Source organism: Otolemur garnettii, unplaced genomic scaffold (assembly GCF_000181295.1).
Source record: "Otolemur garnettii isolate 467f Iridium unplaced genomic scaffold, OtoGar3 scaffold00011, whole genome shotgun sequence".
NCBI classification, from domain to species: domain Eukaryota; kingdom Metazoa; phylum Chordata; class Mammalia; order Primates; family Galagidae; genus Otolemur; species Otolemur garnettii.
The window spans coordinates 29,164,370-29,179,890 of record NW_003852406.1 but is presented as its reverse complement, the minus strand read 5'-3'; the positions used below and the strand labels follow the sequence as shown (position 1 = coordinate 29,179,890).

Here is a 15,521-nt window from a genome sequence, read left to right as displayed (position 1 = left end):
AATACATAGAACCAACAAAAGACATGTATCCAGAACCTTTAAGATGATTTAAACAAAAAAGACCCTTTAAGACTTGATAAAAAAAGATAAACAATTCAACAGAAAAATGGGCAAAATGAACATGAAATACTCAGAGGAACAAAAACCATAAAATAGATGGTTTATGGTTTAACATAACATCTTAACATATGAACCAATAACTCATGAGTAATTAGGGGAAGGTAGATAAAAAGCATAGTGAGATTTCATGTCTGTCAGACTAGCAAAACTTTTTAAATTGTGACAAAATACATACACCGTAAAATTCACCATATTAGTCATTTGAGTGTACAGTTCTGGGGCATATATTCACCTTCTTGTACAATCGTGTACCCAAGTTGAAAAGCTCAGATATACACCCTCAGAACTATTACCCATCTCCAGAGTTACCATCTATCTCCAGAGCTGCAAAACTTATTTTAAAAACTGAAAATACCAACGGTCAGAGATGATGGAAACAAAGGTAACTTTCAAAACTGTTAGTAAATGCAAACTAGAATAGCCACTGTGGAAACAATTTGTCAAAATCTGGTAAAGTGAAAGATTCCTTATAATTGGGCAATTATCACCCCAAGGCATATGTTTCTAATAAAACACTAAAATACAAGGGTACATATATAAGGAACTTCATGGTAACATTATTTGTAAGCAAGAAATTACAGACTACCGTCCTAAATAAATATCCATTAACAGGAAAGTGGGGGCCAGGTGTGATGGCTCATACCTGTAATCTTAGCACTTTGGGAGGCTGAGGTGGGTGGACAGCTTGAGCTCAGGAGTTTAAGACCAGTCTGAGCAAGAACGAGATCCCATCTCTATTAAAAATACAAAAATTAGCTGGGCGTTGTTGCAGGTGCCTGTAATTCCAGCTACTCAGGGAGGCTGAGGCAGAAGGATCACTTGAGCCCACGAGTTTGAACACCATGGCACTGTACCCAGGGCAACAGGGTAAAACTCTGTCTCAAAAAATAAATAATATAATTGAAAAAAAAAAAGTAGGAAAGTAGGTACTGTGTGATAAATTCACATAATGGAATACCATACATCAAAGAAAAAACTGCTGCCTGAATTAACATAATTCTCATTATGTTAATCTCATAAATGTTAGACAGAAAAAAGGGCAAACAATACATATACTATATAATACAAAGTTTTTAAAATAATATATACAAAACAATATTGCCTACTAGTGTTCAACTTTTAGTATCATTGCACACTGTTTGTGTGGTACACCAGAACTAACAAACATGGCTAGTGGTTAAAGCTACTGTTATAAAGTTTGAGAGGATTATCAACTAATACATTTGTAAGTCATTTGTGATACCCAAGTTGAAAAGCTCAGATATACAGTGTTTAGGATATATAGATAGGTAGTAAAAGTAAAAAGGAAATGTATAAATAACCATCAAATTTAGGGTAGTGGTTGTTCTTGAGGTGAGTAGAGGCTTTTTTTTTTAGAGACAGAGTCTCACTTTATTGCCCTTGGTAGAGTGCCATAGCATCACAGCTCACAGCAACCTCTAGCTCTTGGGCTTAGCCGAATCTCTTGCCTCAGCCTCCCACTTAGCTGGGACTACAGGCACTCGCCACAATGCCCAGCTATTTTTTGTTGCAGTTTGACCAGGGCCAGGTTTGAACCTGCCACCCTCGGCATATGGGGTTGGTGCCCTACTCACTGAGCAACAGGCACCACCTGAGTAAAGGCTATTCAAGGAAGAATACATAGGGACATTGAACTGTATTGCAATACTGTTTCTTAAGGCCAGGCACGGTGACTCACACGCCTGTAATCCTAGCACTTGGGAGGCCGAGGTGGGTGGATTGCCTGAGCTCACAGGTTTGAGACCAGCCTCAGCCAGAGGGAGATCTCATCTCGAAAAATAGCTAGGCATTATGGCACTGGCCACATGCACCAAGGCTGGCAGGTTCAAACCTGGCCCGGGCCAGCATAAACAATAATGACAACTGCAACAACAACAACAACAAAAATAGCTGGGCACCTGTAGTCCCAGCTACTTGGGCAGTTGAGGCAAGAGAATCACTTAAGCCCAAGAGTTGGAGGTTGCTGTGAGCTGTGACACCACAGCACTCTACTAAGGGTGACACAGTGAGACTGTCTCAAAAAAAAAAAAAGTGTTTCTTAAATTCAGTAATGATAACACAAATGTTTACTACATTACTTCCACATAAATTTCACACATTTGTATACATTCATATATAATTTTTTAATAAAAGAAAAGAATGGGAAGTAAAGGGGATATAGCAAACGTATGGTACTTTCTCAAGCCTAGCAGGAGAGGTGAAAAGGGTAGAAGCTACTGAAGAAAACAGGCTGCTGGTCGGTGAAGGGACTTTTTCTTTTAAGTTACAGAAAAGGAGATAGTGGGGAAGGAGAGACTCGGAATCCCGAGCATGGGGATAACTAATGGAACACTGTCCCAAAAGACGGAGGAAATGATAACATCAGAGGACAAGTATTTAGTGTTAAATTAAAAAAAGGCTCATCTCTTCTTTTTCTTTTTTTGAGACACAGTCTCACTCTGGTACCCTAATTAGAGTTCCATGGCATCATAGATTGCAAGTGCCTATCCTCAAGCAATCATTTGTCTCAGTTTTTGTATATTTAGTAGAGAAGGGGGGGGGGTTGCTCTTGCTCAGGCTGGTCTCAAACTCCTGAGCTCAAGCAATCTACCTGCCTCAGCCTCCCAGACGGCTAGGATTATATGCATGAGCCACCACACCTGGCCTCATCTCTTTCTTTTTTTTTTTTTGAGACAGAGCCTCAAGCTGTCACCCTGGGTAGAGCACTGTGGCATCATAGCTCACAGCAACCTCCAACTCCTGGGCTCAAGTGATTCTCTTGCCTCTGCTTCCCAAGTAGCTGGGACTACAGGCGCCCGCCACAACACCCGGCTATTTTTGGTTGCAGCTGTCATTATTGTTTGGCGGGTGGGCTGGATTTGAACCTGCCAGCTCAGGTGTATGTGGCTGGCGCCTTAGCTGCTTGAGCCACAGGTGCCAAGCCCCTCATCTTCTTAACACATATAGAAAAGCTGGATTTTTTGTATTGTATAAAGTACAATGAAGTGGAAGAAAAGGTCAGTATCTGAAAATAAGGGAATATACTAAATAAGGAATTTTTAAAAGTGTTGAAAATTTAAAATATAGTCATTGAAATACTTAATGAAGAACAAAATCAGAATTTTTAGTTCAGGTAGGCACATCTGTGGAGAACTATGTGGGGCTACGCACTGCACCAATCTTCTCTGAACAGTAGTTTGTATAATGTGCTCACGGCTCCAGTCATTCTGCAGAGGTGCAAGAGAGACTCTTTGGGAAAAAACAGAAAGGGAAGGACCTGAGCTAGTAGCACTTGAGGTACACCACCTCACTTTAACACCACTTCTCCTATGTTATATATACGGCTCCCTGAAAATAATTCATGTACAGCGGAGTTCTACAACTAAATCACTGGTCTAAAATTTTACTCTAAAATAATTCTCAACAATAGACACAAAAGTCAAATAATTTCTGCTTCTCGTGGAAATGCACATAATATTAGGCAATCGGCCTGTGGCTCATGGAGTAGGGCGCTGGCCCCATAGAGGCGGGGTGGCAGGTTCGAGCACTGCTCCAATGAAACTACTGTCCTATTTATAGTAAAGGTACTGCTGAAGATGTCTATCAATAGTGTCCTCTTTATAAAAGACTCAAGGGATCCCTCTGATCTTGATACCAGGCCAAATGACACTTCCCATGTGCTATTAGTTTGTTTCTACCTTAGAGAAACTATAAATCAGGGAACTGGTCTTGTTTCCCAATAGGAACTGGTTTCTAGAAAACCTAATGCCAAGTCTGCAGCCACATCTAGCAAATGAACAAGACCAAATATAATCTTTAAAATTTAAAAACTCTCCCCTACTTTCTCTTTTTCCCCCCTAGTTTCAACATATCCTTCTCACCTTTGTTTACCTTCCACTTGAATTTTTTCAAGACCAAACCACCACTCCCCACCAAAGAAACATAAGGTAAAATGTGGTGGTCACAGGGGAGAGGGCAGAGAGAAGACCACCAAGCACTGACAGCCCCAGTCTGAGGGCAAGGTCAGAGCACGTGCCTAGGACGCAGGCTAAATAAGAACTGAGAACCAGCTCTAGTCACGACCATGAAACTAATGACCAAAGAGACTGACGACTCAATGCAATACCTAGCCGAACTGGATGATGTATTAAGCAGGGGAAATATTACAATGAATATTTTTAGACTAATTGATAAAATTGAAATATTCCATTAAATATAGAAAATTGGAACTGGAATGTAAACTGACAAAACTGGAATATGGTCATAACTATTCTTTGGTTATATAAAACAGTATTTATTCTATCTTGAGAAATACACACTGAGATATTTAGGGGTAAAGGCCCACGATGTTACTTGTCAAATAGTTCAGGAAAAAATGTATACATCATATGTTTTTTTAAGAGATGGGATCTTGTTATGTTGCCCAGGCTGGAGTGCAGTGGTTGTTCACTGGTGCCATCATTATAGACTACAGCCTTGAATTCCTAGCCTCAAGCAATGCTCCTGTCCTCAGCCTCCCAAGTAACTGGAACCACAGGCATATGCCACTATGTCTGGCATTAATTTTCAACTTTTTATAAGCTTGAGATTATTTACAAACAAAAATCCATTAAAAAATAAAAGAGTAAAGTCTTTGTTATAATGGTAAGCTGTGGATTGACCAATGGTTCTCATCACTGGGTCTGAATTTTTGCAGGGAGTGGGAATCCATAAATATAGTAGGAATTGTTCTATAATCTTTCGTCTGGATGAGTAAATTATTATGGGCAGCAAAAAAGGCACTTAAAAGTATAACTAAATTCACAAAATCTTTTGGGGTTATATATTTTCTCAAGTAACTGGTCATAAAAGTCAAAACTTATTTTGAGGAAAACAAAATTTGACATTATGTCTCCCCTTACTTAAAGAAGTAGGGAACTTTTTATTACTTATCAGAAAGAATAGTGGTAATACTTCTCATAGCTATTACGAAATAGGAGAACACCAAAACAGGATTTTCAAATAATTACATAAAGTTGAAAGGGAATTGAATGGAAAACTAAATCTGGCTGTAAAATATTCAAGATGCTTCAGTGGTAGAGAAAACAGACCCAAATTAAAGATAAATTAAAATACTGTGTTCATCTTTAAAAACAAAGAAATACTACATTATTACCAGACAAAAGAGATGCAGTTCAATAGTAGGCAATTCAAGTGGGGGGAGGCGGAAATTCTGGATGGCCACAAGTCTAAGTCTTGCCAATAGTGGAACACAGCTGCCAAAAACCTAATGCAATACTAAGTAGCATTAATTACGATATTATTTAGGGGAGATGATAATCCAACTGTGCACCAGTAGGAGCACATGTGAAGTAATACACTCATTTCTGAGCCTCAGAAGTCCTGTTTATGGCCCGAAGGAGTAGCCTGTATCATACTAATCCTCCTGCCCAGAACAACCATAAAACCTGATTAAAATACAGATAGCAACTGTTTAAATACACTGGAGATCAACCTAGACAGGCAGCATTTGAGAAGCCACAATTCTGTAGAATTCTGCTGAGATGAGTGCAGCACACGCCTGCACTTTTTCCCTTGGGGCACTTACAGCTTCTCCACAGGGATAAAAGCGAATCAGAAATCAGGCATTTTTGGATAGAAACCTGCAGTCTTACTAGTTAAGAAAACACACAGAAAGGGCAGTGCCTGTGGCTCAGCGGGCAGCATGCTGGCCCCATATACCAAGGGAGACAGGTTCAAACCTGGCCATTTTTTTCTATTTTTAGTAAAGATGGAGTCTTGCTCTTGCTGAGGCTGGCCTTGAATGCCTAAGCTTAAGGGTCCTCCCTCCACAGCCTCCCTGAGTGCCAGGATTATAGGTGTGAGCCACTGTGCCTGGCCAAGAGAAATTCTTAAAAGCAGTCAGAGAAAAATATAAATGAACTAAAAGCTCTAATAAAAAAGGAGATCTTGGGCAGTGCCCGTGGCTCAAAGGAGTAAGGCGCCAGCCTCATACGCCAGAAGTGGTGGGTTCAAACCCAGCCCCGGCCAAAAACCACAAAAAAAAAAAAAAAAAACAGAAAGAGAGATCTTATCAGAATGTATTGAAAAATAATACTCAACTATACGCTACTTTAAGAAATACATTTTAAGTAAAAAGAGATAGTGAAAAGAAAAGGATAGAAAAAGATATACCATACAAGCAGTTACCAAACTGGCCTTCAGGACAACCAGTACTACCAAAGATAAATAAGGATATTAGATAGGGATAAAAAATTAATTGATTAAGCAGACAAAACAACAATAATGAGTCCCCAATAACAGGGTTTCAAAACACAGTAGAACCTCTACAGCTGACCACCTCCCTACACCAACCACCTCCTGAAGGTGGCCTAATTTTCACAGACTCCATGTACCACACGCACGTTGTCAGTACAGCAGACTAGTTCCTTATGTTGACCCCCTCCATATGGTAACTAGTTTGTTACAGTCCCTTGGGTGGTCACTGTACATCAAGCAGAAACTAATAAAACTCGAGTGAGAAACAAATCCAGTCTTTTTTTGGTTGTTATTGTTCTTTTTTGGCGGGTGGTGGTGGTGGTTTGAGACCAGGTCTCATTATTTCCCAGGCTGGAGTGCAATGGCATCCTCATAGCTCACCGCAACGTCAAATTCATGGGATCATGCTCCCACTAGCATGTGCCACTACAGGCATGTGCCACTATAGGCATGTGCCACACTGCCCACATGATTTTTCTATTTTTTGTAGAGATGGGGTCTTGCTCAGGCTGATCTTGAACTCCTGGTCTCAAGCGATCCTCCCACCTCAGCCTCCCAAAGTGCTAGGGTTATAGGCACAAGCCACCACAACCAGCCCACGTAGTTTTTAATACCTTCTCCCAGTAACTGACAAAACTACTAGACCAGAAAATGCAGTAAGGGCATAAAGGAAGTAGAGAAGGGGTCACCAAACTTTACCTATAAAGGGTTAGACAGTATTTTTGGTTATTGGCATAACAGAAAAAAACCTGAATGGAGTGTGACAATTAAATGATATTCTGTATCAATGTTAATGTCCTGATTTTAAAAGTTATATTGTGGTTATTAGAAGAATGTCCTATATGACATATTTGGGGATGATGAGTCATCATCTCAGCAACTTATTCTCAAATAGTCTACAAAAATAAAGATGTTCGTTCTGTACTGAGTTTTCTATAAATTTCAGACTGTTTCTAAAGTTTTAGAATCTTAAAAAAATACACACACACACGCACAAATACATACATATATACACATCCATGCCTAACCCCTGAATTAATGAATAAGAATTCTCAATGGAGGGGGACTAGATAGCTTGTGTGAAAGTCTTTGAAGCATTTAATGTATTTAATTTCCTCATGAAAAAACTTCAACAGTTCTATATTCATAAGACTAATGCTGAATAAAGCTGTTGCATGACATTTATTTCCAATATAAGAAATGAATAGGAGAGGATGCCACCAGTCACTCCCTGCTATTCTGCTATTCTATTTAATAACTAGTTTCCTCTTTAGTCAAAATAAATAAGCCTATCTGCCATTTCAGAGTACATCTCTCAATTTCTTATAGCAGTATTTTGATTATTTTGTAAGTCTGCTGATCTTTTATGAATTCAAGCCTGCATGTGTCCACTCATATAAAATTGGACAACTAAGATTTCCACACACAAAAAAAAAATACGAGTACTGGCCAGGGATGGTGGCTGTAGTTCCAGCTGGACAACTAAGATTTCCATACACACACAAAAAATATGTGCACTGGCCAGGTATGGAACTACAGCCACTCAGGAGGCTGAGGAAGAAGGATCCCTTGAGGCCAGGAGTTTAAGACCCCAGTGTGCTATGTCCATGCCTGTGAATAGCACTGTGCTCCAACTCCAGCAACACAGCAAGACTCCATCTCTTTAAAACAAACATGTATGTGCGTGCATGTGCACTCCACACCTAATTAAATGCCACAGAAGGCTCAAGCTCATCTGCTCAATAAATTTACTCTCACAGCCTGATTAATGTGGTCTGACAAGCAAACTGGTCAAATGGTACTGTGCCCTAATTTATAAACAGTTTTAATACCTATTTTAAGTTTTGAGATCTTCTCATTTAACTTCAAATAAGCTAAATAACAAGAAGTATCACTCATAAAAAGAATGACAGATACACTGGACTTTATTAAAATTTCAAGTTTCTGTTCATTCAAAGAAAATGAATAGAGAAGACCTAGCATGGGAAAAAATACAGTTCTTAGCTGACAAAGAAAAATGTATGGAGGATATATAAAGAACTCCTACAAAGAGACAATAGAAGGACAACCCAAGTTTTAAATGGGCAAAAGCCTTGAATAAATACTTCAAAATAAATTTTAAAGACAAGCCTTAAAAATTTGACTACAGGCCAGGTGAGTTTGCTCACGCCTGTAATCCTAGCACTCTGGGAGGCCTGAGGCAGGTGGACTGCCTGAGCTCAGGAGTTCAAAACCAGCCTGAGCAAGAGCGAGACCCTGTCTCTTCTAAAAATAGAAAAACTATCCAGGTGTTGTGGCAGATGCCTGTTGTGCCAGCTACTTAAGAGAGGCTGAGGCAAGAAAATTGCTTAAGCACAAGAGTTTGAAGTTGCTGTGAGCTATGCCATGGCACCCTACCCAGGGTGGAAGATTGAAACTTTGCCCACAAACAACAACAAAAACTAATACAGTATTTCAAAATTAGCGAACATCTTATAAAATAGAACACTGACACACAAAATTTTCTTCTTAATGGACTTAATATTGTTTTGAAACAAAAAACACATTTTGTTTTGAAATACATGAAAAACACATTTTTCTCCATATAATAACAGGTTCAAACTGGCTGAAAATCCTATTCCCAAAATCTTATGTCACTTAAGAAATGTGGACAGTCATTAGAAATTTTTAGTGACTCAACACTGAAACAAAATTTCCTGCTCTTCTAAGTTTTAGATAGGTTTAACTAAAGAACAGTCTAGTATCACTTATCTAAATGGATCAGCATTTTCTGAAATTTATGCTACTAGACAAAATACAGAAATAAACTAGGTATTCAGGCAGATAGAAGACTGTCATTTCCAATTTCAAAAATCTGTGTTTATTAAAATAGACTCATTGTTCTTACTGATTGATTTTATACTCTTAAGGTCTTTCCAGCAAATAAATGTTATCAGTATGAACTTAGAAAATGAACAATAATAAAAAGCTACTTTTGTAAGTTTTACATTTGATGCTGTGTTCCACAGTTAAAGTGTTCCACTGCTTTAAAATACCTGAAAAATAAGCTGGATTTAAGAACTGCTAAGCATTTTAAGAAGACTAAGGACTCCACAGACGTTTTGAGGACATGTTCACCTTGGTAATGGCTCAGGAAAACTGAGTAAGATATAAATCACTGGGATTACTGCTCAGCAAATACACACTGTGCTTATCACATAGAATTTTGCACGGCATATTTTATAGCAATACTTACTGGTGCTACTATTTTTCCTGTCTGTCCAACTTGCATATCATTGGGAACAAAGCCAGCATCAACAGCAGCCCGGGAAGCACCAACTAAGAAGAAAAAAATTTGTCATTTTTTTCAAGCTTTATTATTCAGTTTGGTGGGATATTCACTAATAACTATGGATGAAAACAGTAAAATAATACAGTCGGAAATTTACTTTATAAGGCTGGGTTCAGTGGTTCATGCCTGTAATCCCAGGTCTTTGGGAGGCTGAAGTGAGAGATCATTTGAGACCAGGAGTTTGAGACCAGCAAGATGGTGAGATCCTGTGTCTCCAAAATATATATTTTTAATTATCTGGATGTGATTGGTGCATGCTTATAGTCCTACCTATTCAGAAGGCTGAGGCAGAACTGCTTGAGGCCAAGGGTTCAAGGCTGCAGTAAACTATAATCATGCCTCCACAGTCCAGCCTGGACAACAAGGCAAGACCCTGGCTCTAAACAAAAATGTATTTGTTTAAGAAAGACTTTTTAAGAAATTAAGTCACTGGTTGAGAATCTAAATACTAAGTCCCAGTGCGCTTTATACATAAAGCTTTAAGAAGTAATTTCTATTACACTCAAATATTTCTTATTTTAAAATGGGCTGAACTCTTCTACTTGCTTTATCAAAAAGGCATTCATAAAACCTACCTGACAATCTGTTTAGAACGTCATTATATAGTGCTCTTTCATGTAATAACTTCACAACTTTTAAAGAAAGGTATTATTAACTCTCATGACCAGACAATAAAAAGAGTTACATATAACAAGATAAAAGCTTAACCAATATTTGCTATCTAAATAATAAATAAGTTAAAATTTACTGATTTTTCTATCCTCATTCAGTAGAAGTTAACAAAGAGCCCTCTGCTTGGAAATAAAAGCACCTTTTCCCCAGCAGGAGTCAAGAATGAGCCTTAGGCCTCCTCATCTCCAGCTAGAGGGGACAAGACGGAACCAACGACAATACAACTTGCTGCCTCTGAACACCTGTAGCCTCACCACTACCTTCTATCTTGAGTCCACCAGGACTAATCACATCTTGCTCTTCACTGTGTCAGTAATTACAAGAAGCCCCACATTCAGAACGGTTGCTCTTCATAATCCATACACTGATCCCACCTGCTGTGTACTCCTAACCTGCACCCACCTCTCATTCCTCTTCAGTTCCTGGACCCTTACCCTTTGATTCCTGGCACACAGAGACCAATATCAGCAAAACTTGACTTACATTAAGTTTTACTGAAACTTAGTTTTACATCTTTAAGTTTATTAAAACTGAAGTTTTATTAACTTAATAAAACTTATGTTGTCACTGTCTGAAATTAACATAGCTACTCCTGCTTTCTTTTGTTTAGTGTTAGCACGGTGTATCTCTCTCTACCCATTTACTTTTAATCTATATGAAGCTTTTATATTTATAGTGGGTTTCTTGTAGACAATGTATAATTGGGTCTTGTTTTCTCACCCCTTCTGCCAAATCTCTCTCTATTTTTGTCTCACTCTGTCACCACTCACTTCGTAGAGTGTCATATTGTCACAGCTCACAGTAATCTCAAACTTATGGGCTTAAGTGATTCTCTTGCCTCAGCCTCCCAAGTAGCTACGACTACAGGCACCCGCCACAATTCCCAGCTATTTTTAGAGACAAGGTCTTGCTCTGGCTCAGGCTGGTCTCAGACCTGTGAGCTCAAGCAATCTACCCACCTCAGCCTCATAGAGTGCTGAGATTACAAGCGTGAGCCACCGCACCTGGCCTGCCAATCTCTCTTAACGGGTGCATTCAGACCACTGACATTCCTAGTAATGACTGACACAGTTGGTTAATAGCTACTATGTTTGTCAGGTTTTTCTTTTTCCTGAGTACCAGTTCAGTAAAAACAGTTCTTCACATAATATAACAAACCATCTCTAAACCTTCTATTTGTTTTCTTTAAATTTCAGATTAATGAGGGTACAAATGATTAGGTTATATCGTTTACCTTTCTAAGGTAAATAAAGCTCATGTTGTAATTGAGCCCTTCACCAAGGGGGTGTCAACACCCTCACACTGTGCACGATTAGCTGAGATCCTGCTAATTACCCTCCTCTCTCCCCCTCCTCACTGTTTTCTATTCGTTGTCCTTATTGTTTGTTCCTATTTTTGTCTTCCAACTGAGCATTTTATATGATTCTATTTTCTCTCTTTTCTTAACTATCAGTTGTACTTCTTTTTTTTACTTTTTTGGGTTTTTTTTTTTTTTTTGGTGGTTGTCCTACAGTCTGCAATATATATTTACAACTAATCCAAGTCCACTTTCAAACACTGTACCACTTCATGACTGGTACAGTGCTATATAGTAACAAAATAATCCTAATTTCTACCTCCCATTCTTGATACTATTGCTGTCATTCATTTTACATATACATAAAATATAATATATACACATGAGTATATGTAGTTGAATACATGGTTGCTATTATTGTTAGATAAATTAAGAATAAGAAAAATAAAACTTATTTTACCTTCACTTATTCCTTCTTTCCAAGCTCTTCCTAACTTTATGTACATCAGTACTTGACCTGATTATTTCTTTCTCTCTAAATGGAGTTAATATTCATGTAAGATTAGCCTACAACCAATTCCCTTAATTTTTCTTTGTCTGAAAAAGTCTTTATTTCTCTTTCACTTTTAAAGGATAATTTCACAGGGTATAAAATGCAAGGCTGGAAGTGTTTTCTCTCAACACTTTAAACATTTTGCTCCCTTTTTGCTTACATGGCTTTTGAAGACAGGTCAGATGTAATTCTCATCTTTGCTCTTCTATAGGTAAGGTATTATTTTTCCAATTAATTGTCTCAAATTCTTCTTCTTTTTTTTTTTTTTTCAAAAAACATTTCATTCTTACCAATGCCCTTTTTTATTTGCATTTTTTTTTTATTGTTGGGGATTCATTGAGGGTACACAGAAGCAGGTGACACCAATGCACTTTTAATAACAGGTTCAATTGGGGGACTGGTGTGCTCCCACATAATGGGCACAAAGTAAGGGTGTATGGCACACCTTTTGAGGTACTGGACACAACTACAAGACAGATTTTACCTAACAAATTCAAAAATTGTGAACTGGTTGTTTGTATCCTTACAATAACCTCAAATTAAAAAACAATAATAATAGGTTCAATCTTCCCTATATATAGTTAACTATAATTTTGAAATACTTTAAAAAAAATTTTTTAATATATTTAAGACTAGTCAAATGAAGCAGTGGGAGTAGAGAAGGAACAAAGGAGTCTGTAACTACTTGTGATTAATTAGTTGTAAACACCACTGCACTCGGACCAGCCTTAAAATAGTTATAAATGTGTTTCTATTTGTATGAGAGATTTATATCAGACCACCAAAGAAGAAAAACCAGATTATTCCTGAATCTAAAGTACTAAAGCTGACATTTCATTATTTCTAAAATGAGGAAAAACAAAAAACAAAAACAAAAGAACTCCTAAGATTTGGCAAATATAAGAGTGCCATGTAGATACCTTAAAAGTACTAGGAAACCCCATCATCACTGAATGCTGTGCCATTTACTTAGAGGCTTAAGAAAAACTGTTTCAGAGAGAGACGCTGACAACCATAGAAGGCAAAATAATCTGTGCTCTGGAGCGACTTATACATAAATGAAACAATGAAGAAAAAATATTTCTGAAGAAAAGTAAACATTTTTCTACCAAGGAAAAGAACTTTACCTGCTGCATGCAACTGATCTGCCAAATCATATAACAACTTGAAGTTCTCTCCACTCTTCAAACCCCGACCTCATTTAAAAAGATAAAAAAAAATTAAGCAGGTACAAACTCCATTCTATAAAAATTTTGCTATTCTGTATACTTGAGTAAATTTTCCTACGTGCATAACTGCCATGTTAAGCATGCCACCTCTTCTATAAGACTTCGGACTTCTAGTATACTTCTCAACTTCTCCTACAAATCAGTCAACTCTACTATAGTTACTGAACTATTAACTAATGGTATATTAATCTTTAATATCAGATTTCCCCACTAGGATAAAAAATCTTTAATTGCAGGATCCACATCTATCATGGTCACTGCTATTAATGACCATGCAAAACTATAGACAGGGCAGAGCCTGTATTTAGCAAAATCTACAGACAGGGCAGAGCCTGTGGCTCAAAGGAGTAGGGCACCGGCCCCATACCACCCGAGAGGTGGTAGGTTCAAACATGGTCCTGGCCAAAAATACTGCAAATCTCTACAGACAGGAGGAGGTACTCAAAATATATTCTCTGAATGACCAAACAAAGTTATTATTTGAATGGACGGTTTAATGTTCTTAAACTCTTTGAGATTAAGAACAGGCTGCCTTGGGGCTGCGCCTGTGGTTCAAGGAGTAGGGTGCCAGCCCCATATGTCGGAGGTGGCAGGTTCAAACTCAGCCCTGGCCAAAAACTGCAATAAAATAAAATAACTGACCTTAAACTATATTTAAAAAACAAAAAACATTCTGCCTTTTCATTTTTGTTCCTCTAGCACTGTGCAACAGGCCTGTTATAGAACAGATAACCAAAAAAAATTTCTTAGAATGAATCAGATATATTTTTTCAAAATAATAAATTATTTCTTCTCAATGCTACTTGCTGTGTGAAAGCTCATTTTGTTTTATTTATTTATTTATTTTTGCAGTTTTTGGCCGGGGCCAGGTTTGAACCCACCATCTCCAGTATATGGGGCTGGCGCCACAGGCACTGCCTTTGGAAAGATTTTTAAATCATGAGCAGTCTTTATTTTTTCAAAAAGTCAATAGGCTACAAAAGGCATTTTACTTATTTTTTAATAAGGAGCATAATATACAAAAGGAAACATGCCTTATGTAATATTAATAGTTTTGATATTAAATGTGAAAAAACGTTCAAAGTTGTATCTATAGAGACCTTGACAACTATGGAAATCCTTCAAAGCAGAATAAAGGGTGGAAATTATACACAAAATGTCCCTGAGATTCCAACCAGTTCTTTCTATAATTCAGAAGCCAACCATACTCTATAGCATAACATGAAAGTCCATCAATGAGACAACACCAGCGGGCAAAGCTATGCACGTGAGATTTATACTATGCTCCCCCTGGTGTCAGGGACCAGACATGCAGCAGAAAACCCAAATGGTGTATTATACTCGTAATTTTATTTTCCTATTTGGGCAAATGGAAATGGTATTTGCAACCTCCCAACTTGTTTTATTTGAAAAACATCTGCACTCCTCTAAAATAAATACAAATCTTTGTTCTTTAAAAAAATTAAGTTACTGTACCCCATAATTACATTAATGTACACAGCTATCATTTAACAAAAAAAAAAAATTAAGTTTACATCAACTTTTAAAAGTAATATTCCACTTACCACCAGATACCACCGTTTTGGCACCTGTTAGCTCTGGTCGATCACTTTTTGTTAATTTCTGGTCAAGCCACTCTGATATTCCCACTGGTGAAATGCTTGATGCTACAGACATTGATATACATAATGAAACAATGACTATGATTTCAAGTTCTATAATGAATACACAAATACATAATTTCATGGAATTTAAGTTTGTTAATTATTACAAATTCCGTGCTCCTGATTTTGTTATCTCTCTGGAAAGAGTTAAGGAAACTAGATTCTAACCTTTGCCTCATTAGCTATATGACCTTTTACAGTTAATTCTCTGAATGTAAAAACTGAGTAACTCTTTCTATTAGTTTCAGGTAAGATACTGTACATATTAAAGTATAATACCCTCTATACATTTATTATATTATTATTTTATTATATTGAGTCAAATATTGTAATAGGAAAACAGCAATCAAAGTAAAAAACCATAATGCCAATATCATATTAGTCTTTTTTTTTTTTT

General features: G+C 37.5%; 1 protein-coding gene across 1 annotated transcript in view; it reads right to left on the bottom strand.

Annotated features, from left to right (window-relative positions):
• The window catches only part of ETFA (electron transfer flavoprotein alpha subunit), a 69,370-nt gene that overhangs the window by 27,026 nt on the left and 26,823 nt on the right, over positions 1-15,521 (bottom strand). Inside the window, exons 7-9 of the mRNA XM_003784547.2 lie at positions 15,026-15,127; positions 13,359-13,427; positions 9,614-9,696 (exon numbers count right to left, since the gene is read on the bottom strand). Coding sequence (XP_003784595.1) covers positions 9,614-9,696; positions 13,359-13,427; positions 15,026-15,127 — 254 coding nt within the window. The remainder of the gene's footprint in view (positions 1-9,613; positions 9,697-13,358; positions 13,428-15,025; positions 15,128-15,521) is intronic.